Source organism: Hemicordylus capensis, chromosome 1 (genome assembly GCF_027244095.1).
Source record: "Hemicordylus capensis ecotype Gifberg chromosome 1, rHemCap1.1.pri, whole genome shotgun sequence".
NCBI classification, from domain to species: Eukaryota; Metazoa; Chordata; class Lepidosauria; order Squamata; family Cordylidae; genus Hemicordylus; species Hemicordylus capensis.
In genome coordinates, this window is record NC_069657.1 from 156,954,503 (window position 1) to 156,980,523 (window position 26,021).

General features: G+C 44.0%; 1 protein-coding gene and 1 long non-coding RNA gene across 4 annotated transcripts in view; one reads left to right on the forward strand and one right to left on the reverse strand.

Moving 5' to 3' along the window:
- LOC128330589 (uncharacterized) overlaps nt 1-16,863 on the reverse strand; it is a 49,372-nt gene extending 32,509 nt beyond the window's left edge. Inside the window, exon 1 of the long non-coding RNA XR_008310167.1 lies at nt 16,247-16,863. This is a non-coding gene — a long non-coding RNA (uncharacterized LOC128330589). The remainder of the gene's footprint in view (nt 1-16,246) is intronic.
- TMEM177 (transmembrane protein 177) overlaps nt 8,517-26,021 on the forward strand; it is a 33,287-nt gene continuing 15,782 nt past the window's right edge. The window contains exons 1-2 of one of the 3 annotated variants that reach the window (XM_053263622.1): nt 8,517-8,556; nt 24,213-24,242. In XM_053263622.1, coding sequence (XP_053119597.1) covers nt 8,532-8,556; nt 24,213-24,242 — 55 coding nt within the window. In that variant the 5' untranslated portion in view covers nt 8,517-8,531. Of the gene's footprint in view, nt 8,557-17,000; nt 17,220-18,154; nt 18,262-24,212; nt 24,243-26,021 lie in introns of those variants that run through there. The other 2 variants (XR_008310158.1, XM_053263648.1) reach the window with 2 other exon arrangements.

The window sequence follows — 26,021 nt, forward strand, 5'->3', positions numbered from 1 at the left end:
CAGTAGATAAAGATAAGGTCAAGCTGTGAGATTGCCTGATGGTGTTTGGTACAACGGAATCTCTTGCTGGAACATTGGACTTGGGAGCTTCTTGCCTCAGTCATGTCATTTAAAACCGCAGACATGTTAACTTGGTTATGGAAGAGGAACCAAACAGCTAAAATTTACCACCAGAACAACTGTGGAATATCCTTGGTGGAAGTCCAGGGCAGAGCAAGGATGGAGTGGGCCCTAAGACAAAAGTGAAGATGGTCCCCTGCCCCCCACCCAACTTCTCCTCTTCCTCCCTCCCACCTCATGTCTTTCCTGAAGTAGAAGCATAAATTCTTGTGCCACTACCTGTTGTAAAAACTAACAAGTTTTGATGGGAGGTTTCCACCAGCCAAGCACCCAGAAGAAGACCAGAAACAGAAAGCTTATGAAATGTGGCAGGAAATCATGCAGGCCATTGCTGCAGAACCTCCTGAAACACAGGTAAATACGGGTTACTGGGGAGGAGGAATGTTATAGGCGCCTAGTCACTAAGGATAACTTAAAACAGTTAAAGGGTGAGGAGCCTTGCCTTGACATGCAGCCTCTAGCCCTGCTAACTGAACAAAGAGGCACCTTTTTAAAAGTGGTGATTCTCTTTATTTAGCAGGGGGAGAGCAACTGGTCCTATCCATCCTCAGCAAAGCATCCCTCCAGTGCCTGTTACTGGTGCCTATCTTTATGTTTCTTGTTTAGATTGTGAGCACTTTGGGGAAAGGGAACCATTTTATTTATTTATATGTGTATAAACTGCTTTGGGAACTTTTGTTGAAAAGCAATATGTAAATATTTGTTGTATTCGTAGCTATATGGAACCTAGCCGCACCAGGAAACAAATATTAAGGTGCATATGGATAATCTGGGGTGCGGGGTGGTGGAAACGCACTTTTTTTAAAAAAAGGAAAACATTTAACTCAGGTGGACCTCACCATATGTGTTATTGCGGTTCCGTGTATCTGCAAATGTCTAATTGACACCTGGCCTCATTATCTACAGATATGAAAAGGTCTTATAGTCCATAAAATACGGTAACCATTTTGTATCTGTGGTGCCTAGGTGGCTGGAAATGACCTCAGAGGTCACTTCTGGTCACCATTTTGTCAAGAGGAGCCATTTTGTGGTTCATTAGTATCTAAAAACTTCTTTTCTGTGACTTTTTGTGGAAAAGTTGGGAATTTGGGACTTGGGTATATTGGGGACACCCTGACCCCAACATTAAACTCAGAATTACCAACCCAGAATTATATGGAATCCAGGTCTGTGTCTGGATCCATTTTATTAAGGAATCTATTATTATTATTATTATTATTATTATTATTATTATTATTAATTAAATTAATTGATTCGATTTCTATACCGCCCTTCCAAAAATGGCTCAGGGCGGTTTACACAGAGAAATAATAAACAAATAAGATGGCTCCCTGTCCCTAAAGGGCTCACATTCTAAAAAAAACACAAGATAGACACCAGCAACAGTCACTGGAGGTACTGTTCTGGGGGTGGATAGGGCCAGTTACTCTCTTCCTGCTAAAGAGAATCACCACGGTAAAAGGTGCCTCTTTGCCAAGTTAGCAGGGGATTAATGCCTGAATTCAGATGAACTGACCAGAGCATGACACCCAGGTCTCATGACCGCCTCTGTTAATTGCTTTGTGAAGGTAGGGGCAATCCAGCATCATATTCTTAATGTTTGTGAAATGGGTACTCAAAAGAGAGACAATAGCTAAGCTTGGTCTTCTATCCAAATGCTAAAATGTAACTTGCTATCAGATAATGTCTCTGGGAAGCTAGGAGCTGAGCTTGCATTTCCTCTTACAGCAATGCTCACATCAGTCATGGAAGATTGCTCTGCTCTGCCCAAAGGGGATAATCCCCCCCCTCTCTGAGAGACATTCTTTATGTAGAATTAGAAGTATTGTTACACCTGATTGCTGTCTTTAGGAATTCCACCCTAAGTAGTTGTACACAAAAGAAAATGATTTACACCTATAGCTTTGATTCTTCTTTTTCTAACACCTTTTAACACTCTTGGGGGACCAGGCACCAGAAATCTGGGGACAAGAGATGATGCGCATTTGCAAGCTCAGAGATGCAGATTTGTTTGGGGCAAATGTCAATAGAACAATCTCCTCCCCAAATAGCAGCTAACAGGAGATGGAACTCAGAGCCCGGACTGAGCTAATATCCTGAACTAATATCAATAATTAAAAGACAATATCCAGAGGATAACAGGAATGGACACCTTTTTTGATACAGGAGACTCAATGGACATCAAAGGATGAAGCCACTATAAGAAGGGAGTCTCTGGACATGGCAATTAGCAATCTTTGCCTAACAAGCAATATTTGCTCATGTACATATCCCAAGTGCTTGCTGTCTAGCTGAGTAGTAGCAGAAGCATGGAACCTGCAGACAAGAGACTGCTCAGTGATTCTTGCCGTGGGACGCAGAACCAAGGGCTGACTCTGTCTGTGAAATCCAGCACCAGTCTTTTCCATCTGAAGCCTGCATTGCTCACAAAGCTCCAGCAATGAACAAGTCCTTTGAAGCCTTCTTCGTGGACCTGGTGAGATGCTTATTCAACGCACAGCCTAGCCTGCTCCCCACTCCCCTCCTCCCTATTAATTTCTGCCACCCCTTTCCAAAGGCCTCCCTCCCTCCCTCTCTGTTTCTCTCTAAATGCTTTATTAGGATTCATTAGACAGCTGTAATTGTTGATTGCACACACATATGATAGCTAGGCACATCGCACTACACCAAGAATTAGAAACATGTTTGATTTGGATGACCTGTTTGAATTTTATCCTGATGAGCAACTTTCTATAATAAAACCCATTGAATTGTTTGAAGTATTTTTGGGTCATCTTCTTTCTACCTTTGCACCCAGACTATACATGGTAACCATATAAAAGAACTGGTCACTTTATGATACCGGTGAAACCAGCCTAATTTCATATGCTAGCTCCGGATCATATCTAGTATACAAATCAGGCTTGGTTCACAACAGGGGTGGCGGCATTCCTGGACAGCTGGACACCTACAGAGCATGATAAGGTACTTTTTTTGTATCTTTTTGCATTTTGGGGCCAATTTTCTAGCCTCCAGGAAACTTACCCCTCCCCCATCCCATTGACTGTAATGCCCCATTATCAACAGTTCCATTATCTGTGGTTCCCCACAGAACTGAGCCCCCGCAGATAATGGGATTCACCTATATATAATAGGTTCTTCCCCTTCCTCGGAAGTCAATAGCAGTGAGAACTCAGCAGCCCAGCCATGTTACCAGGACAAAATTTTCTAGGACTTCAAGTGGATGGATCTGACTATGTTGCACACAGAAAATGGAGATCAGTTTTCCAGGTATCTTAGAATCCTGTGCTCAAAGATGTGTTTCAGATCAGTGCTGCATATTATCACAATCATTGCTTATGCTCCAAGAATTCTATGCTTAACCCAGGAAACAGTTGACCAGCTTTTAAATCTGATGACAAACGTTAAGGATGCAATCAAGCCAGAAGAAACTCTGGAACAAATCTTACAGAGCTCAGATATAAGAATATTGGAACACTTTAACTGTGTCGTCCAAAACATAGAATATAAAACATTTCTCAAAAATATGCCTACATTATATACAAGTTGTTCAAGTAAGGACTAATCTGCCTACTTTCCTTTCACTTTTTCTACAACTGGACTAAATTTGGTTCAAATCGAGGTCCACAAGTTATATCTCTTGTGCCTCCAATGTTCATGCGTCTGCCATCTTGGATTGGGGCAGATGACACCATCACAAACTATGCCATTGAGGTTTCCCCATGTGCCCCTACAGCTGTAGCAAGTTCAAATCGGTTAGGCGGTTCACAAGTTAGCCCACTTGTGCCTCAAAAGTTTATGCGTCCGCCATCTTGAATTGGTGTGGATGATATCATCACAAACTACACCATTGAGGTGTCCCTATGTGTCCCTACAAGTGCTCCTGATTTAGTTCATATTGGTCCAGGCATCATAGGAACATAGGAAACTGCCATATACTGAGTCAGACCATTGGTCTATCTAGCTCAGTATTGTCCACACAGACTGGCAGCAGCTTCTCCAAGGTTGCAGGCAGGAGTCTCTCTCAGCCCTATCTTGGAGAAGCCAGAGAGGGAACTTGGAACCTTCTGCTCTTCCCAGAGTGGCTCCATCCCCATAAGGGGAATATCTTACAGTGCTCACATGTGGTCTCCCATTCAAATGCAACCAGGGCAGACCCTGCTTAGCTAAGGGGACAAGTCATGCTTGCTATCACAAAACCAGCACTGGGACACTCAATGCTGTGGCTGTAACTAGCAATAGCAATAGCACTTACATTTATATACCGCTCTATAGCCGGAAGCTCTCTAAGCGGTTTACAATGATTTAGCATATTGCCCCCCACAACATTCTGGGTACTCATTTTACCAACCTCGGAAGGATGGAAGGCTGAGTCAACGTTGAGCCCCTGGTCAGGATCGAACTTGCAACCTTCTGGTTACAGGGCGGCAGTTTTACCACTGTGCCACCAGGGGCTCGAGTGGAAACTACTGGAGTGGAAACTACAGAAAAACCAGGCTGGATTGAGCCCCAGGCCTGTACTGTGACTAGAAGGAACAAGCGAAATTGCTGACAAGAGAAGGTAACAAAGAGGACTTTCAGGGACAAGTTTAGATAGCTTAGTTAATGCATTTTCCCAACCATTTCTCTTCTCCTGTATGTTCTTTTGGTACTTGTTTTGTGTTCTAGGTTTTGCTGTATGAAGAAACTAAAATGCTAATGTTTTAATTGAACTCCCCACCCCCAAGTAAGCATTTTTGTTATATAACGATTAGAAGCTTGTTTAGTTGTCTCCACCCCATGCCTATAAGCCTTTCCACTCTGCTGAGTATTTGTTTTGGTATTTTTTGTAAAAGCATAAGGGCTGTTGTAGTAAACCTAGCCATACAAAAAGTCTAGTTGGTGGCAGCAGTGAAAGTATAGGAGGGATAGGCAGCTATTCATCCACAGTGGAATATAAATATTTGTCATATTCGTATGCCTGCAACTCTTGATGTAGATTTGCAAATAGGTTGTCATTGCAAAAGGACAAAAATTCTCATATCTTTTGTAGAGCTCCTTGAGCTTATCAACACTTGAAGAAACAGAGAGCATGAAATATTACCATACCATGAAGCTATCACATGAAATGAATGAGTCCAGGCATTCAAAGACTTCTTGCTTGGCAATGGCAGCTCTACCGCATGGATCTATCCCCATGGAGGTGGGGACTCACATGGTCATTTGGAAGAAAAGTTCATCCACTATCATTAGAGGCCAATTGGTCAGAAAAGCCCTACTCTCATTATTTATATGTCTTTCATGTGAAGTCTGTTCTCCACCTAAAGTTCTTCCACACTCCATGCCTTCCTAAAATTTACAAGACTGGCTCCATGTGAATGTAGTCCTGTAGATTAATCCTCATACTGAAGATCTTTCCCCATTCTCAGCATTTCTATGGATTCTCTCCTGTGTGGGCCCTTTGATATTTAGTAAGGCTTCTACCATCATTGAAGTCTGACCCTGTATATGGCATTTTCCTTTTGTGTGTTCTGTAACCTCTTCTAAGGGTTGGGCTCCAACTGCACTTATTTCCATACTCCGAGCATGAAGTCGATGGGGGAGGGGGAGGACACACAGACACAGACACACAGAATGCTGGGTGATCTCATAAGCCTCCTGGAAAGTAGGCTAATAAAAATGGTTTTAATTTTGGCGGGAAAGTCTCTGACTCTTTTATTTACGGAAGCGTGGGGGATAAATCCTAGAGGATTTATACTGCTCTAGGAGGTTGGTGAGATCAGGCAGGTTCTCACTGCTCTCAACTCCTGAGGAAGGGTAAAAACCTATTACCTTTTTCAAAAGTGTTTTCCCCACCCCACCCCAAATTATCCATATACACCTTAATATGCATGTTTCCTGGTGCTGCTAGGTTCTGACTATTTCCAGTGATGTAGGCCTGCTTCTGTCAGCTTCTGGGACATTAGAAAGCACATGGCTTCTAATGATGTCACACCAGAAGCAAATGGCTTTATTTGTACACAAAAGCACATTATTTTTAACAGCTTGTATGGCTATAAACTACTCTCACACACGTAGACACTTACACACAACAGCTTGCAGTTTGCCATAAACTCCAGACTCTGTAACACAAAGTCTGGACTTTCAGTGCCTAAAAGTACTCGAAAAAACTGCCAAAGTTTGTTCAAGCCCAAACCTATGCTTTCCAATGGGAAAGGGTGGGGTTTCATTGTTTTTGTTTTTTCTGCATTTTTCAGGAATTTAATGAATTTTTCCAGGGTTACCCCCCACCTTTCTTCTTCTTCTTCTTCTTCTTCTTCTTCTTCTTCTTCTTCTTCTTCTTCTTCTGGTAGTCTGGGTGAGATCTGCAAACTGCCTGTGTAAACAGCATGTTTCTATCTTTTGTGGTTTGGTCTGGGAATTGTTCATCAGACAGATTGATAATTGTGTGTGTGTTATTTTCTATATCTATCTATCCATATACTCTCTTCATCTCTCCACACACTACCTATCCTCCTGGAGAGGGCTCATCTTTTATGAAGCTGAGAAGAGTCCTCCAATCAAGAGCCAACAGAGTGCCTTTGAGCTAGGGAGGTGGGAAAGGGACAGTGAAGACAGAGCAGTCACCAAGCCACTGTGCTCCTCCTGCAGGGACTTAGTGAAATTTGATTCTTCCCCCAACCCCCGCCGCCATTCAATTATAGCTACAAACATGGTGGAAGTGATAGAAGCACCTGTTGAAAGTCTGTCTATTGAGTATGCAGAACCAGGCTTTCTCAGTTATTGCCCCCAGGCTGTGGGACCCACTCATAGATGAGAGCTGCATGGCTCTCTCCCCAGCCTTCAGGAGGAAAGTGAAGACTGCCTTTTTCTATTTGGGCTTTTGGCCAATGAGCTGCTCTCCCTGCTCTTTTTAAACTTCTAGCTATGTTATGTTAGGTAGTTTTGGGTGTGTGTGTTTTTTTTTTAAAGTTTTATTTATCATGATAACTGCCCTGGGGTTTTAAGACAAAGGGCAGTAGATAAATAAATATAAGGTTCCCCATTCTAAAAGAGGGGGAAATCACCTGCAATTTTGTTTTCCAGTTGAACAGCTGGTGCTCAAAATCTTCCGTTTCTGTTGCCTTGGTATAGGGTCCAAGAGTTCTCTGGCAGCAGGGCTCAGTTGCCTTCCTGTGCCAGCAGAGCAGCTCCTAAACTGAAGGAGTTGCCAGCCTGATCTCTGTTGTGCCACCTGTCCTGACCTCCACACACGTTCAGCTATGTGTCTAGCTAAGCCAACCAAACTCGCATTCAGTTGCATAAGCTGAGGTCACACGTCTCCAGCTGTATTGGGAACACAACTGGAGCAGCAAACAACATAAATGGAGAGGATTAAATACTTAGCTGTAGGAGGTTGGTAAATGCAAGACGGAACGAAGTGGATGAGATGGAATGAGGGGGAAAGAGAATGCAAAGCTAGATATCTGCCAGGCTTCAGTTCTAAATGGCAGAGTTTTTTCAAAGGCAGGATTTTCTGCTTCTACTCAAATGTAACCTAAGCAATACAGCTGTGCAACGTTTCGAGGATCTATTAAGCTTTGGCCTGCTTTGGTCCAAAGTAAAGTGCTATCTGGTTGGAGCTGAAGCAGAGCCAAAGAAAATCAAAGGCTCTCTGAAGTTTTGATTCCCCTCCACTGAAAAGTGGGGAAACCTGGAACATAGACCTTTGTTATGGAGTGGGCACACTTTGAGCTATTACAACCTTACAAGTGTAAAGTGATGCACATTGGGACGAAAAACCCCAACTTCAAGTATACGCTGATGGGATCTGAGCTGTCGGTGACTGACCAGGAAAGGGATCTTGGGGTCATGGTGGACAGCTCGTTGAAAGTGTCGACTCAATGTGCGGCAATGTGAAAAAGGCCAATTCCATGCTAGGGATCATTAGGAAGGGGACTGAAAATAAAACTGCTTATACAAAATTATGGTGTGGCCACACCTGGAGTACTGCGTACAATTCTGGTCACCACATCTAAAAAAGGACATTGTAGAACTGGAAAAGAGGGCAACCAAGATGATCAAGGGCCTAGAGCACCTTTCTTATGAGGCAAGGCTACAACACCTGGGGCTTTTTAGTTTAGAAAAAAGACGACTGCGGGGAGCAGGGGTTTAGCAAGGTTGTAGTGGACCCAGAGACAAGATTTTAAAATGTCCCCCCTCACTGAAGTTCAGCTCATGTGGTAACAAAAAGCATAGTAAAATGTCTCTCTCTCTCTCTCTCTCTCTCTCTCTCTCTCTCTCTCTCTCCTATGTGCAAAATAGAACATCATCCTAATTTTTTTTTTTTAAGGTTTTGTAAATTGTGGACGATGCAAGTCATTTAATGGTGCTAGAGAAAGACATGCTGTTCCGGTAGCTCCAGGTCTTAACACTCACAACAATTTGGGAGGATGAATACAACTGAAGGAAGCCCAGGTGAGTCTGGGGGAGTCAGTCATGTGACTTGCCTGGGGGGGGGCAAGGTAGTGGGCCCCCAGACAACTGTTTCCCCTTGCCATATTATAGTTATGCCCCTGGTGGGGAGACATGATAGAGGTCTATAAAGTCATGCATGGTGTGGAGAAATTGGATAGAGAGAAATTCATCTCCCTCTCACATAACACTAGAACCAGGGGTCATCCCATGAAATTGATTGCCGGGAAATCTAGGCCAACAAACAGAAGTACTTTTTCACACAATGCATTCAACTTGTGGAATTCTCTGCCACAAGATGTGATAACAGCCAACAACCTGGATGGCTTTAAGAGGGATTTGGATAACTTCATGGAGGAGAGGTCTATCAACAGCTACTAGTTGGAGGGCTATAGGCCACCTCCAGCCACAAAGGCAGGATGCCTCTGAGTACCAGTTGTAGGAGAGTAACAGCAGGAGAGAGGGCATGCCCTCAATTCCTGCCTGTGGCTTCCAGCGGCATCTGGTGGGTCACTGTGCGAAACAGGATGCTGGACTAGATGGGCCTTGGGCCTGATCCAGCAGGGCTATTCTTATGTTCTTATAATGGGGCTTTAAAGAGCACCAGTCAGCACTGGCTGTATGGACAAGCTTTTCTGACTAATATAAGAGTAGTACTGTGCATGAACCAGGCCATGTTAGAGGCCTCTGAACCGATTCAGAACCTGGCTGGTCCGGCGGCAGGGGGGAGTAGCTTTAATGGTGGTGGGGTTGTACTTACCTCTCCCGCCGCTCTTCTCCCTCCGGCACTGCACTTAAAAGCAAAGTTTTGGGGGCAGCAGCGTTCCTCCCTGCCACCCCTGGCCCCATCGTTGCCCGGCAAAAGCAGAAGCCGGCACGCATGCGCCCGTTGCGGCGTGTGCATGGCCATCGCCGCCTCGCGCGCATGCCGCACACGTCACACGTTGCACAATGTGTGATGTGTGCAGCGCTCATGCCGCACACGGCAGCGGTGGGCGTGCGGGCGCCACAACGGGACCATGCGTGCCGGCAACTTCTGCTTTTGCCGGGCAATGACGGGGCCAGGGGCGGCAGGGAGGAACGCTTCCGCCTCCAAAACTTTGCTTTTAAGTGCAGCGCCGGAGGGGGAAGAGCGGCGGGAGAGGTAAGTACTACCCCCCCCACCAGGGGCGTAGCTATAATTGAGCGAAAGGGTTCAAAGAACACGGGCCCCCAGCTCCTGAGGGCCCTCCAGCTCCACCCTTCCCTATTTTCTTCATTATCTTCCTCACTTTGGGTGGCCTCCAGAGAGAGGGATGAACACGGGCCCCTTCTGCCCTAGCTATGCCCCTGCCCCCCACACCCCTAAAGCTAGACTCCCCCCAGTCCCAGACCACGCCTCCGTGATTCCGTGCACATCATTATATAAGAGCTCTATCATAGTAGCCATCATATGTAGGGATGTGCCCAAAATGGCTCGGGCAGCCGCAAGCGGGGCAGGGATCGGTTCCTTTAAAAAGCAGGTAAGCAGGTCTGTACCTGCTCCTCTGCAGGTACACTGCTTTTCCAGACTCTGCACCTTTCCAAAAGGCCACACATGGCTGCAGCACTGCTCCCAGCAGTCTGCACTTGGTGGCAGTCATGTGCATGCCGATGTGCCGGCATGCACAGTCATGTGCATGCTGACACAGGTGGCTTGGAGCAGCACTGCCGCTGCATGAGACTTTTTGGAAGGCCAGTACCACACCCAGAAAAGTGCAGGGGTGGCGGAGGAGCAGGTAAGAACCTGCTTGCCTGCTTTTTAAAGGAACTGATCCCTACCCCGCCGAACCAGTTTGAATGTGGGTGCCTGAGCTGGTTCGGTGCTTCCCTAAGGAGGCACCAAACCAGTTTGCGCACATCCCTAATAACATGTATTTATTTATTCATAATGCTTAGCATTTGAATAGCTCTTTTGGAATGTGCAGAACTCTTCCCAAGTATTATCTTGATGTAATCCTCACAACCCTGTAAGGCAGCGATTCCCACCCAGTGGTCCTCCAGATGTTGATGAACTACAATTCCCATCATCCCCAGCTACAGTTAATTGTGGCTGGGGGTGATGGGAGTTGTAGTTCATCAACATCTGGAGTACCACAGGTTGGGAACCCCTGCTGTAAGGTAAGTGGATATTATGATCCCTGTATGAAAGCTGGGAAGCTGAGGCAGAGTTGTTTGCTTAAGGCCACTTTGTGAGTTTGTGGCCGAGGTAAGATTCAGACCTGGGAACTCCTAATGTTCAGCTTATTCACTTAGCCACTGCACTACACTAGCATTCATATCTTGCCTTTGTGCTTTAGCTAAGGCACTCAGGGCAGTTCACAACACTAAGTATTCTCCTTCTCTTTCTTGCATCCTTAAGCAGCCTTACTTTATCAAGAAATGCTGAAGATGGATTTGTAGACTACAGCTCATCACTCATAACTGCTGTAAATATATGTCATCATTGCAAAGCCCTCATTGATAAAGGTGGACTTATGGCTTTGCTCCTAAAATCTGCACATCAAGTTTATCTTGAGGAATGCTTTAGTTGCTGTGGAACATCCATAGGCATTACCTGTTGCGATCAAGGGATCCACTCTTTTTTGGCCCTTATCTTCCTCTGGAATCAGGGGACCACTTAATCACAATGAGATATATGCTGCCTGTAATGGCCTCTTTTATTTACACTCCAATGCCTGCTCTTTATTTCAATCCCTTTGGCATTATTAGTTTGCAGCAGCAGGAACAGATCTGTGAAAAAGGAAGACTTTGTGCTGAATTAGCTCTATGTATGGATGTATGGATGATTAATGGCTCTTGACTTGTCCTGCAGCTGAAGGGTTGGTGAACCCTGCAGCAATTGAAGTGATTGAGCAGGGGATCAATAGCAACAATTAATTGGCCAGGGATTTCCAAAATGTCGGTCATGGAGCCTCCAATACTCACTTCTGGGAGTGGCCAAACTACTAGACGTGGATATTGGAGGCCAAAAAGGCAAGATACTGGTGGACTGGTGACTTCTGTGTAAGGGATGAACTGGTAGATGGAGACTGAATCAAGACAGAGGTCTACTGATGGGTCCGTTTTGTAAAAATGATTGGAACCACTAATAGGGTGGCTTCATCCCAGTCCATATGTCTGGAGAATACATTGATCTATTGGTTTTATTTATTTGGACTTACATCCCAGTTTATCCTCTGGACTCAAGATGGCTAACTGGCAATATTTAATTGTATATATGGGTTCATATCTTAAAGGGTTCATACTTTTTTTTTAACTTTAATAAATGGACCCAGTATGAAAAAATGTCAAAACGTTGACTTCAAAAAGCAACATCCTACACAGAGATGGAGGAGTGGGGCAACCAAATGGCCAATTCCTAGCTGATCCATGAAACAAGTGCTTAGATGGGCAGTGGCCAAGGGTGCTTTCTACCAGCTTCGGCTGATACACCCATTTCTCGAGATCAACGACCTCAAAACAGTGGTACATCTGTTGGTAACCTCCAGACTTGACTTTCGTAATGCGCTCTATGTGGGGCTGCCTTTGTACGTAGTCCGGAAACTTCAGTTGGTTCAGAACACGGCAGCCAGGATGGTCTCTGGGTCATCTCGGAGAGACCATATTACTCCTTTACTGATCGAGTTACACTGGCTACCAATAGGTTTCCAGACAAAATACAAAGTGCTAGTTATAACTTACAAAGCCCTAAACGGCTTAGGCGCTGGGTATCTAAGAGAGCGTCTTCTTCATTATAAGCCCCACTGCCCATTGAGGTCATCTGAGGAGATCTGTCTCCAGTTACCGCCAACTTGTTTGGTGGCTACACAGAGACGGGCCTTCTTGGTCGCTGCCCCGAGATTGTGGAATGCGCTCTCTGCTGAGATACGATCCTCCTCATCTCTGGCAATTTTCAAAAAATACCTGAAAACCCATCTTTCCCCCCAAAGCTTTCTCAGCTTCCTGATATTTTTGGGTTTTAATCTCTGGTTTATTTTTAAATTGTTAAATTGTTTTTAAGTTTTTGTATATGTTTTTAACTGGTTTTATGTTATTGACGAAAGTTTGGGGTGGTGTACCAGTTAGATAGATAGATGATAGATATCTTGATCTGTCTCCTTCTCTGTCACGGGGCAGTTATATTTGTGCCTGTAGGGAAGGCAAGAACAGAAAAGCACAGGGTAGGAAACTCTTATCACCATCAGCAGCCTTGGAATAAGACCATCAGCCTGAAAAGACCATCAGCAGCCTGAGAATAATATTGGAGCAGCCCCTTCCCCACCTTCTCAGGGGTTACTGAAGAATTTATATGCCCTGAAGGAACCCAGTAATGGAGAAACGCAGGCCAAGGAGCTCATGCCATCATCTCCTGAAAATAAGCCATCAATGGTCTGAGATAACTGCTTTTTATTTGTCTTTAATTTTTTGTTCAAATAAACACCACAGTGAGAGTTGGACAATCTACTGGGCCTTACTAGTTACCAGTTAGCTTACCAGTTAGCCTTGCTTTGCTTCATTTTCTTTAGCAATCAAAGGAATAATTTTAAGGCTGAAATTCATTTAGTACAAAGATGTATTTCTGGGGAGTTTCTGGTGCCTTAATTGGACCAGCATAATAGCCCTGCAACAACAATAACTGCACTGGAAAAGATGCTATCCTGGCATGAAGAGGGTTCGTGGTTATTCCCTGGCTCAGTATAGGGGAACCACCACTTGAAAGGTGCCTCTTTTGCACATTTAGCAGGGATGTCAAGGCTAGGCCTTAGGACAAAACCTTAGGGCCAGGCTCATTCACAAAAATTGGAAATAAATCTTGTAACCATATGAGCAAGGAAAGCTCTATTTGAAACCTTCTCCTCTCCTCCAGGTTGCCACCTCCTGTCTGACCTCTGGCTATATTACTAAGAAAAATAAGAATAACCTATAGGGTTCTGAACATAAGAACAGCCCTGCTAGATCAGGCCCAAGGCCTACCTGGTCCAGCATCCTGTTTCACAGAGTGGCCCACCATTCTGCTTTGAGTGGTTCCTCTGCTTGCCTCTCAGCAGGAGCAACTGTGCTGCAGCCTTATTCCCACTACAGCCCTCACAAGACTGCATACCTAGGGATGAGAAGCTTAACGCCAAAGAGATTCACACACTAACGTATAGAATAGGCAAGCTGGAAGGAGGTGAGATAGTATTCTCCCCATTGAATATGCCCAACAGCCACTGATTGATTGATTGATTGATTATTTCTTACATGAATATCCCACCCTTCCTCCAAGGAGCTTAGGGAAGCACACACAATTCTTTCCACCTCACAGCAATTTTTATCCTCATAGTAATCCTGTGAGGTAGGCCAGGCTGAAAGAGAGTGACCAACCCAAAGTCATCTAGTGAGCTTCATAGATGAATGTGAATTTGAACTTGGGTCTCCCCAGTCCTAGTCTAATGCTCTAAAGAAGAGGAAGCAAAATTAGTAGAAGGGAGTGGTCACACCCCACAATTCTTGGTTTGGTCATCAACTACTGAGAGGAGCAGAGCATCCAGAGGTGAATGTCACAAAAGTCAGCGGAAAAGACCATCCCATCATCAGCCAACAAATAGTATCCCACAGACAGTAGACTGGTTGCAACCACTTCCTGAAATGCCTGGTATCTGTGACTTTATTTATTTAGGTCACACAGTTAGACAAAAAGCTCTCCAAGAGTTTTAATGGTTATCAATGGGGTTGATCTCCATAGGTTCAGCAGTGGTGCCTGACAGTTCGTCCTGTAGTTAGGATCTCTGTTCCATAACTGCCCTAAACATAGTAAGAAAAACTGTACCATGCAGCACAAGTTTGTTTGTTTTTCCAGAATGAAGATGTGGTGATGAGGAAAGTTGCACCATTAAACTTATGTCTGTAGTGAAGCTTGTAAACTTTGAATAGGGTTACACTCCTCCAGCACTATGGTCTAAGGACCGTAATAAATTTACTACTAGTAGTAGTAGTATGTAGCTTGGAAGTGTTCCTGGACTCTGGTCTCTCAGGTTGAGGCAATGGGCAGGGGCACTTTTTATCAGCTTCAGGTGATACATCCCATCTCTGGAAGAAAATGCCCTTAAAACAGTGGTGTGGTACATATGCTGGTAACCTCCAGGCTTGACTACTGTAATGCACTCTACATGGGTCTGCCTTTGTACGTAGTCCAGAAACAACAGTTGGTGCAGAATGCAGCAGCTAGACTGGTCTCCAGGATAACCTGAAGAGACCATACTGTATAACACCAATCTTAAAAGAACTGCATTGGCTGCTGCTATGTTTCCAAGAGATATATAATGTGCTAGTCATTACCTATAAAGCCGTTAATGGCTTGGGTCCAGGATATTTAAGAGAGTGCCTCCTTTGTCATGAACCCTCCTGCCTATTAAGATCATCTGGGGAGGTCCGGTTACGGCTACCACCGGCTTGTTTGGTGGCTACTCAGGACTGGGCCTTCTCTGTGGCTGCCCTGGGGCTCTAGAACGCACTCCCTGTTAAAATCAGAGTTTCTCCTTCTCTGGCTGTTTTTTAAAAGACCATTAAGATGCACCTGTTTTCTCAGGCTTAATTAACTGTAATTGGTTTTATATTATAATTGTTTTAATCAGTTTATCCTGTTTTTATATTTGTATTTTAACTTATGTACACTGCTTAGGGATGCACATTTCAGGAGGTATAGAAATATGACAGAGAGAGAGAATAATCCTGCCAAGAAAAGAAAAAAGTGGCAATCCTCCTGTGTAGGCGCAGGAAAGAGCTGAGAGGTAAAAGGGGTCTTCTAACATTAATTAAATTCCAAGGAAAAGGAGTGTTAATCTTTTGCAGCAAATATAAGCCTATCTGGTTTCTTTTAGCATAAACTTTCAAGGACCAGAACCCACTTCATCAGAGGCATGATGTTTCAGAAGACCCATGCATGCATATAGGTACAGACAAAACAAATTAAACAATGGGGTCAAGAAGCTGTGAAATGCAAGTGCCCTAAATGGTCGCTGTGCTTACCTTGTCTAGCTGTGAACTGAAAAGTCACAGATGGTGCCTCTTACATTTCATGGTCTTTCAGCTTCACTGTTTGCATTCCGCCCCCCCACTTTATATCACATCTACCAAATGGCTGAAAATAACACTTCATCCATCTGATGTAACGGCTCTAGTGTGTGAAAGGATACGCCACTACAAACCACAATTTAAAAAATCTCCTCATAGTGAATATAGCAAGCAAAGCATAACTTCTCCAGGATCCTTAGAGAAGCTGGTTTCATGGATTTAAAAAGTCTGATTACTTGGTTGTCAAATAAAGTATACCACTTTTCTAATAAGTTTATGCCTTAAGTTCTGGTTGAGAGAGAGAAAATATGACACGACAGCTGCCTGTATAGCGCCATATATGAAGCTGAACAAAGACCTTCTCTCTTTCCGAATCTGCTATTCTGTCAGTCTGCAGAATAGAAATAACCACCCACTCTGCTCTGCTTTCTTCTTCTATTGTAACTTTTCTTAAAGGAATACATTGTTCAGATTAAATTTATAAAAATTCATCTGTAGGTGTGGATATGTTAGAGATCTTCTATATGTTTATCAATTAGTTAACATGCACAGAACCCTACACAGATGGCTGAGGACTCAGAGAAAAGCATGCTATCTATGGTTTTGCCAGAAATTAACTGTGTTTTTAAAAATGACCTACCTTTAACACACAAACGTCCTACATTCTCTGTGGCACGAAGACAGAGTTCCATCACTGACATAGCATGAGGTGGCTTCCCTCTCTGCTTAAACTTATGTCCTTCAAATATGACACCTAAATGAAAGATTATAGAAGCTTGCTACCTCCGGAGGAGAAAAGGTGTGTTGGAGATGGAACTCAAGGAGCTTTGATTCTTGGCACCTTTTGTCCTACTGACCAATAGGGGCATTAGGTGTAATGACAGTGACACAGTGAGGAAGGCTCTCTCTCGCTCTCTCAGATCTGGCTTTCTCTGATTGATAAACTGATATTCTGGGGCCTATCATTCCACCCTTATTGCTCCCAGACTGCTCTTTGCTCTCCTCTCTGCTGCAGACTCCATTTGCCATGCAGCTTCTTTTTCCAGCCAAGATCAGACAAGATAGGAAACCGGAGGTCTCTTCACCTCTGGTTTCCAAAACTGAACATCCGAACTCGGGGAAATTGAGTTTGCAGTGGGCGGAGTGACCCACAGTTTCCCTTGCCAAACCAAACCTTTTGTCAGAGTGGAGTTTCACCACCACAAACTCCATTTCTGCAGTGACAGTGCTATGTTTGAATTCTAGCACCGCAGTTTGGGCCTGACAGGGCCGGAGTTGAGGGAGGAAGCTCCTCCCTCACTCCGGCCGGATTGGCTGTGCGGGCTGTCCTTCTGTCAAGAAGATAGCCCACACAGCCATCTCCCCTGCCTCTTTGCAATCTCGTTGACTGCAGAGAGACTCCTCTCCCCAGTGTCAAAACCTGGACAGGAGAGCGGAGGGAGCGGGGCATGGAACTGCAGGCCCATTGGTCCATTAGACCCAGGGTTCTATGCTACGTCTGCAACTGGCCTTCCTCCCTCTCTCCTCTATACTATGAAGACAGAAAGCTCAGGCATACAGGCTTTCTATCCAAGAATGCAACTTTCCCAATACAGTTAAATAACTGTCTCAAGGTACTCTTTAATGGGCTCAACTTTTGCTGCTCACGCTGGCTCTGTTATAATTGGGGTTAGTCAAACTCCTCCACTTCATCAAGGTATTTCCAGAATATTCCGAGTTGTGGCCACTTCACACAAACTTATTTTCTCCATGTTGTTATGTGCTCAGGTACCAACTGTCTGAAGAGATATTAGTAACCCATGAATAAGTTATCAAGGGAAATTGTTTGGAGCCTGAATGAAACCACAAAATACTCCAAACCAGCCTTGTAATCATGTCAGGGAGGAGCATGTCTCCCCACACATGATACACCATTGTTTCATAATGGGGGGACGTCCCTCCCGTGCAATTAGATGATGGCACCTAGTATACTGTGGTGGGGAAACATGCACACCACACTCTTTCCCCACATAATACTGAATAGGGGCAGTTGGAATATTGTCTGAATTAGTGTCTAGTCTCTTATGAACAGCCCAGTACAATAAATTGGTATGGTGCCTTACTCAGCGGAAGAGCATCTGGTTTCCATGCAGAAGGTTCAGTCCCTGGCATCTCCAGGTAGGGCTGGGAAAGAAACCCTGTCTGGAGCCCTGAAGAGCAGCTGCCAGTCAGTGTAGCCAATACTAATCTAGATAGACCAATGTCTGGCTCTGTATAAGTCATTTTCTTATGTTCACATTGTTAAAAGACATGTATTAATGGCTTCTATTTATCACGCTTTAGAAAGATATGCAAAGCTTAGACTCTGGTGACCTGGTAAGGAGGCGTAATTTGATAACTGTGGTGCAGTCACCAACAGCGCTTCTCTGTGAGCTTTCTTGTTTAAATAGGATGCATACATGCTGTTATTAAGACAGCACTCTTAGGTCATTCTCAGAAATTGTGATGAGGAATTTGTTAAATATGTCAGGCCTGTCAAATTAGGCTAAGTACGTCATTCTATTTCTAGGAGGATGCACTACATCAGTATACTACAAATTAGCACAGAAGAGGAGTTTGCATGTTCAGATCCAAACTGCAATAAATTATTATGACTATCATGGTGAGATATCCAACATTGTATGCCTTATTCATAATATCCCTATGAAACAAAGCAAAACTGAGAGCAAACAGCATGGTTAGATAATAGGATTTACAAAGAACTCATTTTCAGAATGGCTTCATTTTAATGAACCCATATTATATATCATGTTATTGTGTCGGAGTGGGCTGTGATCTATATGCTGATGTTGAGGGAAGCTAGATTGTCATGCACACAGGACAGGGCCCCCAGGTTCTGGAATACTGTCCTGGTGCGTGTTTACTCTTTGACATCTGTGGTTGCTTAAAAAAACAAAACATTAAAAACTTTTTTAATGTGTTCAGGCTTTTACCCTTTAGGGGCTGCCAGGTTTCTCAGCTCACCTGCTGTTTTGTCTTTGACTTTTTTGTGGCTGCTGCTTCTTGGTGTTTTTATGGGTTTTATTGCTTTAACAGGTTTCAATATTTTAATGCGATTTTTATGGAGTTCTATTGTATTTTAATTTTTGTAAACTGCCTTGGGTTGAGTTTGGTATAGAAATTGAACTATAAAGGTGGTATAGAAATTGAACTATAAATAAAATAAATATGCCTACTATGTTATGCTATCCAATTTTCAAACAATAATATTGTTGTAACACAGAACCGCAGGTCCAATGGATGTGCCCCTCCTCCCCCTGCTCTTCCATCTGCATTCAGACAAAATGGAAAGCTCTCTCTCTCTCTGCATCTCGAGTCCCTGCTAACAGTGTCCTCTAACCCCAGCAGGAGGGACTGGACTGGGGCCACAAATGTCTCAGTCTCTCCCTCGGTATCTGCAGCAGCACTGGGGTTGGTACTTTGCCTGGCCCAGTAGGCAATTTGGGGCAGAGGAGAGGAGAGACTGAGAAGGGGGCATTTTCATAAGCATAAGATAGTCCATTGTTAATTGGTTTCTGAGTTATAATGCTGATTTACAAATAATAAATAAAGGCATTCAAGAACACAGATCTCCCCATGGATTCTTGAAAACAATTTTGCATGGGTGGCATGGCTTCATAGTTGGGGTGGGTGTAATTCTTAATGTTCTTTTTGATTAATGTTTTAGTTGTGTTTTTCACCAAGTCCTTCACATTCTTCTGCAGCGAAGAGAGAGAGGAGGAGGGCATTCTCAAATCGGAGAAGGGGGCATTTTCAAATCTTGCCCCAGGGCCCACTCCAACCTTGCTATGCCCCTGATGAGATCATTCAAAGAGACTTTAGAAAAATGTAAAGCTATTAAGAGTCAGAGATCCTTAAATGGCATGTGCATTCGTTTCAAAGACTTCAGATCTCAAACACTATTCATGCTGTTTTCAACAAACTGGAGAAATCTAGCACATGTTGCTGCCTTGGGTGGTATTTCACTTTAGCAAGAGTGTTTGCACCAGCTGTCACTCTGCCCCAGGTCTCTCTCTTTTCTCAAAAGCTTTTGGGGTTCCCCCCACTCCTTAAATACATCTTTCCCTTCATTTCACAAGCTGCCTTCTGGGCCCACATTTGCAATAACAACATTGGATAGATAGATAGATAGATAGATAGATAGATAGATAGATAGATAGATAGATAGATATGCAATATAATATAATCTCTAATGAGAAAAGGCAGGTGGGAAGGTTGTATGTTATGCTATCCTTTTAAAGGAAAAAAATGTTTTTAAAGAAAAACACCACAAAAGAACAAAAAAGAGAAAAAGAAAAACGGGGTGGACATGGGGGGTTGAAGCAAATAAACACTTTTCTCTGCTTTTAATTTTATTAATGAACTAGCTAGGCTGGGCACAGAGTATCTGCATCTCCGGCCAGCCCACCCATTCACCGCCACCTCCTTCCTCTGCTGGCCTGCACGCCACCTTTTTCTTGCCCCCTCCCCCGTTGTTTTGTGGCCAGCCAGGCACCAGCTTCCCCCCGCTTTCAGGTGGGCAGGCTTCGTCTCCCTCTTGCCTCCCCCCCCCCGCAGTTTCTGGCCAGTTGGCCCACCCACCACTTTCTTGCCAGTCAGGCACCAGCTTCATCTCCCCCTCCCCACTTGCGGGCAGGCAGCCGGGCGGGCTGGCCAGCTTCTTCTCCCTCTCCCCCCCCCCAAATTTCTGGCCGGCTGGCCCACCCGCCACTTTCTGGCTGGCTGGGCACCATCTTCTTCTCCATCCCACCCCACTTTCTGGCTGGCTGGCTGTCTGGCTTGGAAGCAGGCGGGCGGGCCAGCTTCTTCTCCCCCTGCCTGCTTTCTGGCCAGCTGACTTTTTTTCACCAGCTGCAGCTGCCATTTTCCTCCCTCCCACCTGTCCCGTGGCTATCTGGCAGCTCTCCAAACTCTTGCAAGAGCTACCACACATGGGATTAGCCACGGGTATGCCTTAGAGAATTAAATATATAGATTTGCTGAACATGTACATAAGTAACTGCTAAAACACAGCACAGCTGGCAGTTTAAATAATAGAGGGGGGGGAGTCAAATTAGAGAAGTGATACAAAAAATGTCAAGTGTATTCATTGCTTTTTCTTCAAACAAGCCATTCTCCCTCAAATATCAAAGTCTGAGAAAAATGGTTCTGCATGTTTGAGGAAAAGCCAGTTGTGCACAATGCTGACTGGCTCAGACCAGTGTTGTCACGTTCCTATCAGTCCCTCTCCAAGGAAACCTTTTTCAACATTTAACAGAATAATTCTGCAACTCACATTTAATTAAATCAGCTTACATGTGGCACTTTAAACATAAAAAGTTGATCTACTTGTCTGGACCAAAGCAGGAGGATGTGTGATATGGTACTAATGAGTGAATTAGTATTCCAACTGCCAATAAGCATATCTGGCCAATGCACTGTGAAGGCAGGGATGGGAGGAAACAAAAACTCCTCTGTGAGGGGGGAAAGTTTTGAGTATGCACCTAGATTTCATACCTTTGTTTTGATAATGCTAAAGTTTGACCTGTAGATGTGTAGACCTGGATTTATATCCCTTTACCATATATTTTCATATTAAATTTGATATTAAAGGCTTGTGACCTTCTTACTTCAGTCTGACCTAAAGCTGGACATTTTTAGTTCTGCTTATTAAAAGGCTTTCAGGTACTGGAAGCTCAAAGTTGCATTAAATAAATAAGATCTACTTAAGATAGTGTTTTATTGCAGCTTCCCTCGCAAAGTAATCTTTATAGATTTGACAAAGAGTTTTTTCAGGAACAACTCCATTTCTTCTTTCTCCTTTCCCTCCCTTTCCCTTCCTGACTGCACCCAGCACACTTTCTACATGATCCCCATTGAGACAAACTTCTAAACAAGAAAACATAAAATATACTAGATATCATACAACAGATAAGTTGTTCTGGCTGTTCTTGCAAAAGCTGAGAATCTGGAATATAGATGGTGAAATTATTGATTAAGAAATGTGAACATTTCCTAGAATACTAGAGAATTCAGTAGTTGCTCCTGACAGGATTCATTAAACCTTAAGGAAAGATGCTTGTCTCAATTTTAAAATATTGATTTAATGATTTAACCCCTGCTACCGTGGCAAAGAGGCACTTTTTAATGTGGTGATTCCCTTTATTTAGGGGAGAGTAACTGCTATCCACCCCCAGCACAGTATCTCCAGTGACTGTTGCTGGTGTCTATCTTATTTTTGGAAGGGCAGTATAGTAAGTAAGTAAGTAAGTAAGTAAATAAATAAATAAATAAATAAAAAGACAGTTTTGTCAGTATACAGTAGGATGGTTTTGTCAATATACAGCAGGTTCTCCGTGAGATAACATTTCTTGTTTAGAAGTGTGCTAATCAGTCATGGATATTTGCTAATCATTGTTCTTGAGCTCATCATTTGTTTCCTTTAAGTTCACTGAGGTAATTTAATGTGCAACCCAAAAGCTGACTCAGAATATAGTGCCTCCAGCACTGTTTGGACTGCCAGAAGCCTGACACACCATAAAGGCCAGGGGAAGGAGCACCCCAGCCTCTAGAAAGCCTTCAATGCATGTGCAAGCAGCATGATGTTTTGTAGGGTTTCTGGAGGCTGGGCGTCCTTCGCTGGGCTCCCTGCTGCCATGCTGCTTACTGCAGCAGTGCTCATCTGCAAGCACAGTACGGCAAGCAGGATTTCCACTGAGATCATTTGGGGGAAGACAAAAGCAATCCTGCCTTCCCCCATCCCTCCCCGGCTATGAGAAAAGAGGTTGTGTGTACAACCTCAAAGCATAATTTATACGACAAATACAATGAATATTTATATACCGCTTTTCAACAAAATTTCCCAATGCAGTTTATGGAAGGAAGGAAGGAAGGAAGGAAATGGCTCCCTGTCCCCAAAGTGTTCACAATCTAAAAAAAACACAACATAAGATAGACACTCAGCAACAGCCACTGAAGGGATGCTGTGCTGGAATTGGATAGGGCTAGTTGCTCTCCCCTTGCTAAATAAAGAGAATCAACACTTTTAAAAGGTGCCTCTTTGATCAGTTAGCAGGGGATGGTTTAGATAAGTTAATCACATGCATTCTGTTCTGTTTTACATGTGCTAAGGCTGGCATTCAAATAAGTGCCGGAGCTGAGTCCTGGCTCAAATTAAACTCCAGATGGCATCCGTTTTGTCAGTATGGCCCTAGCACTCACATGGTGACAAACAGTCTCAAAGAAGCTCAGTCTTATTTGCATGCAAGGAGTATTAACCAGCTCTGCAATCTCATTTGCTGCTTCTGCTTCCCACCACTATTAAGATAAAAAGGCATAATCACTTTGTTCCAGTCCTCTGACACCCATCTCTTATTGCGCTACCCAGAAGTTAATCTTTCTCTGACACGTTCCTTTTACTGTGGTGCCAGTTATGGAATCATGTGCATATGAAATTAAGTGGGTCAGTGCATACATTTTGAAACTAAAACATAGCTCTTCATCAAAGACATTGTACAAGTGGGCTAGAAAGGCATCAGCTTTGGGCTGTACAATTTCTAGTGTATGTATCCTTGGTATACTGACACAAAACAGAAGATTAGGCCAGAGATTACTGTATGTGCATGTCTACATTACAGATTTGAAATGGCTAAAATTCCCTTCCTGTGCAGCGGGCTGGATATCTCTGAAAGAGGATTCCCAGCCCCCACAACAAACTACAATATCTATATATCCCATGCGTGGCAGCTCTCGTGATAGTTCGTGAACGAGCTGCCGGCAGGGAGAGAGGAAAGAGCTAGTGCCGGTGAACAGGCTTGCAGATGAGGTAGGAAAGATGGTGGGGGGAGGGAGGAAATGGTGGTGGCAGGCGGGCGAATGGGGGAAGAAGGTGATGGGTGGGTGGGTGAATGGGGGCAGGGGGAAGCGGCGGTGGTGGGTGGGCAGGGAAAGAAAATGGTAGCAGTAGGCGAACTAGAGGCACAGATGTTCTGTCCCCGGCCCAGCTAGTTCATGATTATTGGAGGGAGGGGAATAACCAAAAGTTAGGTTATCTTATATTTAATAGGGGGGATCAACTGCCCCCAGCACAGCATCCCCTCAGGGACTGTAACTGCTGGTGGGGTGTGTGTGTGTGTGTGTGTAGATTGTGTGTCCCTTTGGGACAATAAAACATTTTTGTGATTTTTTTGATTAAAAAGCTGAATAATAATAATAAAATAGATTACCTCCCCCAGTGTTATTGATATAAGTGCCTTTTCTCTTATCACATCCCAGATCAATGGGCAAATAGCACTTAAAATATGAGACAACATGCATAGGCCCTTCAGGTCTGGGATAATCTTGACAGGCAGAGACAATTGGGAGGAATAGTCCATATCCCTCCCCTTCGCCCTTTTAATGGTGCTAGGCAGAGAGGGACAATCTTAGCTGATCTCCCATATTTTCAGCAGGCATGGTTTCAGAGTGAAGGGGAGATAGACAAAAGCAGCCCCTAGCACAAGTGCTGCATTAGTCTAGATGTCAGCCATTGTCTATAACACATGCATACATAAACAATGTTTAGTGTATTAATTTTCTTTTATTTTCAGCTGCCCTGGGGGCCTGTCTCCAGGCAGAAGGTAGGTTATAAATATTTTAAATAATTCACACGCACTTCTGCATGTGTGTGCGTGAGCGCAATTAGATACAATAAAAATGATCTGTGAAGATAATGATTGGATTGATTTTGCTGATGCTAGGCATATACTCAGAGGCTTTCTCATTTGCTAATGCTACAATTAGAGTAGCACTCATACTCTATAACAGGGGTGGGGAAGCTTGGCGCTCCAGCTGTTTTTGAACTACAACTCCCATCATCCCCAGCCACAATTGGGCCAAGCTTCCCCACCCCTGCTCTATAAAGAGATCTTTCATTTCAGAACAGGTCTCCAGAAAGAAAGAAGTTCTTAGATGAAGGCATAATCTGCAGTGGTGTGGGCAGTTAATTGAATCACAGCCAAGTTAAAGGCATAGGAGTTGTTTTCATTTTAAATATTTATCTCTCACTTTATCTCATGAACAGTAACTCAGAATTCAAAGTTGTCAGTGATCGGAGCCAATAATCCTTAAGCAGGCTTGATTATGGGAAGGTGTGTGTTTCTATAATCCGCTGGGTACAGGTATTTCTAGCCCAGATTTTCTGGAAGGATTACAGAGGGTTTAATGGCACATCCAGATGATTCTAGTTTTAGAGTACTGGTGCACAGTTTTCAGCACTTTCGATTGCTGCAGCCCAGACATTCAAGCTCCTTCCATCCACACGCTATGACCCCTTCCACCACTTCTATCTGATCTGCAGGGACCAGAATAGGCTATTTAAGCTACAGCAGCAAGCTTCACAAGCCTACTACAGGATCAGAGGGGGCACACCCCTGAACACCAGGTTCTAGGGAATACCAAAAGGAGTGGGTGGTTGTCCTCTTTTCTTTGTTTGCAGCTTCAGCTATGTACCTGGTTGTTGGCCACTACAGGATGCAAAATGCTGGTCTAGATGGGTCCTTAGCTTGATCCAGTAGGGCTTTTCTTGTGTGGCCACATGATGCCCTCCCCTGCCCTGCCCCACAGTGCCTTCTGGCAGCAGCTTCTATTTGAAGTCTCCTATTGCTGAGGGATGAGGCAAGGCAGATAGTAACAGCCAAGCCCTTGATGGCAACCTCTCTCTCTTACTCTCTCTCTCTCTCTCTCTCTCTCTCACACACACACACACACACAGAGACACACACACACACACACACACACACACACTTTATTCCTAGGAGGCAGAAATGAAAGGATTTTCTTTCAGTTCCTTGCTAGCTTTTATCAGAACCACTTTACTAGATGAGCTCATCTACGGTAGTGGCAAATTTAACACTTACACATTCTAGGTATTTATCTGCTCCAAAGCAACTTTTCTGATTTTATGGACATAAATTCATTCTTTGGAAATTTGCTGGAATGAGAATTAGGCAGGGAAAGAGCTGCCTAATTTTGGCTCAGTGCTATTTTTCTTCTAATACTTGTGCATAATACACAGAACAACAGCCTTATTATTCATGCTATACTACATTTCAGGAAGGCCTACTGAGTTGCATAAAATATAACAATGAGAGGAAAATGCCATCTTAGAAGAAAAAGAAAAAGGCAGCTAACACTGTGCTGCCCAGGCAAAAATCTGCAAGTCAGCTTTACTCTTAACACTGGCTGATGTCCAGCCAGCTGTACACAGGAACATAGGAAGCTGCCTTATACTGAGTCAGACCATTGGTCCATCTAATTCAGTATTTTCTACACTGGCTAGCAGCAATTCTCTGACATTTCAGGCAGGAGACTTTCCCAGCCCTACCTGGAGATGCCAGGGACTGAACCTAGGACCTTCT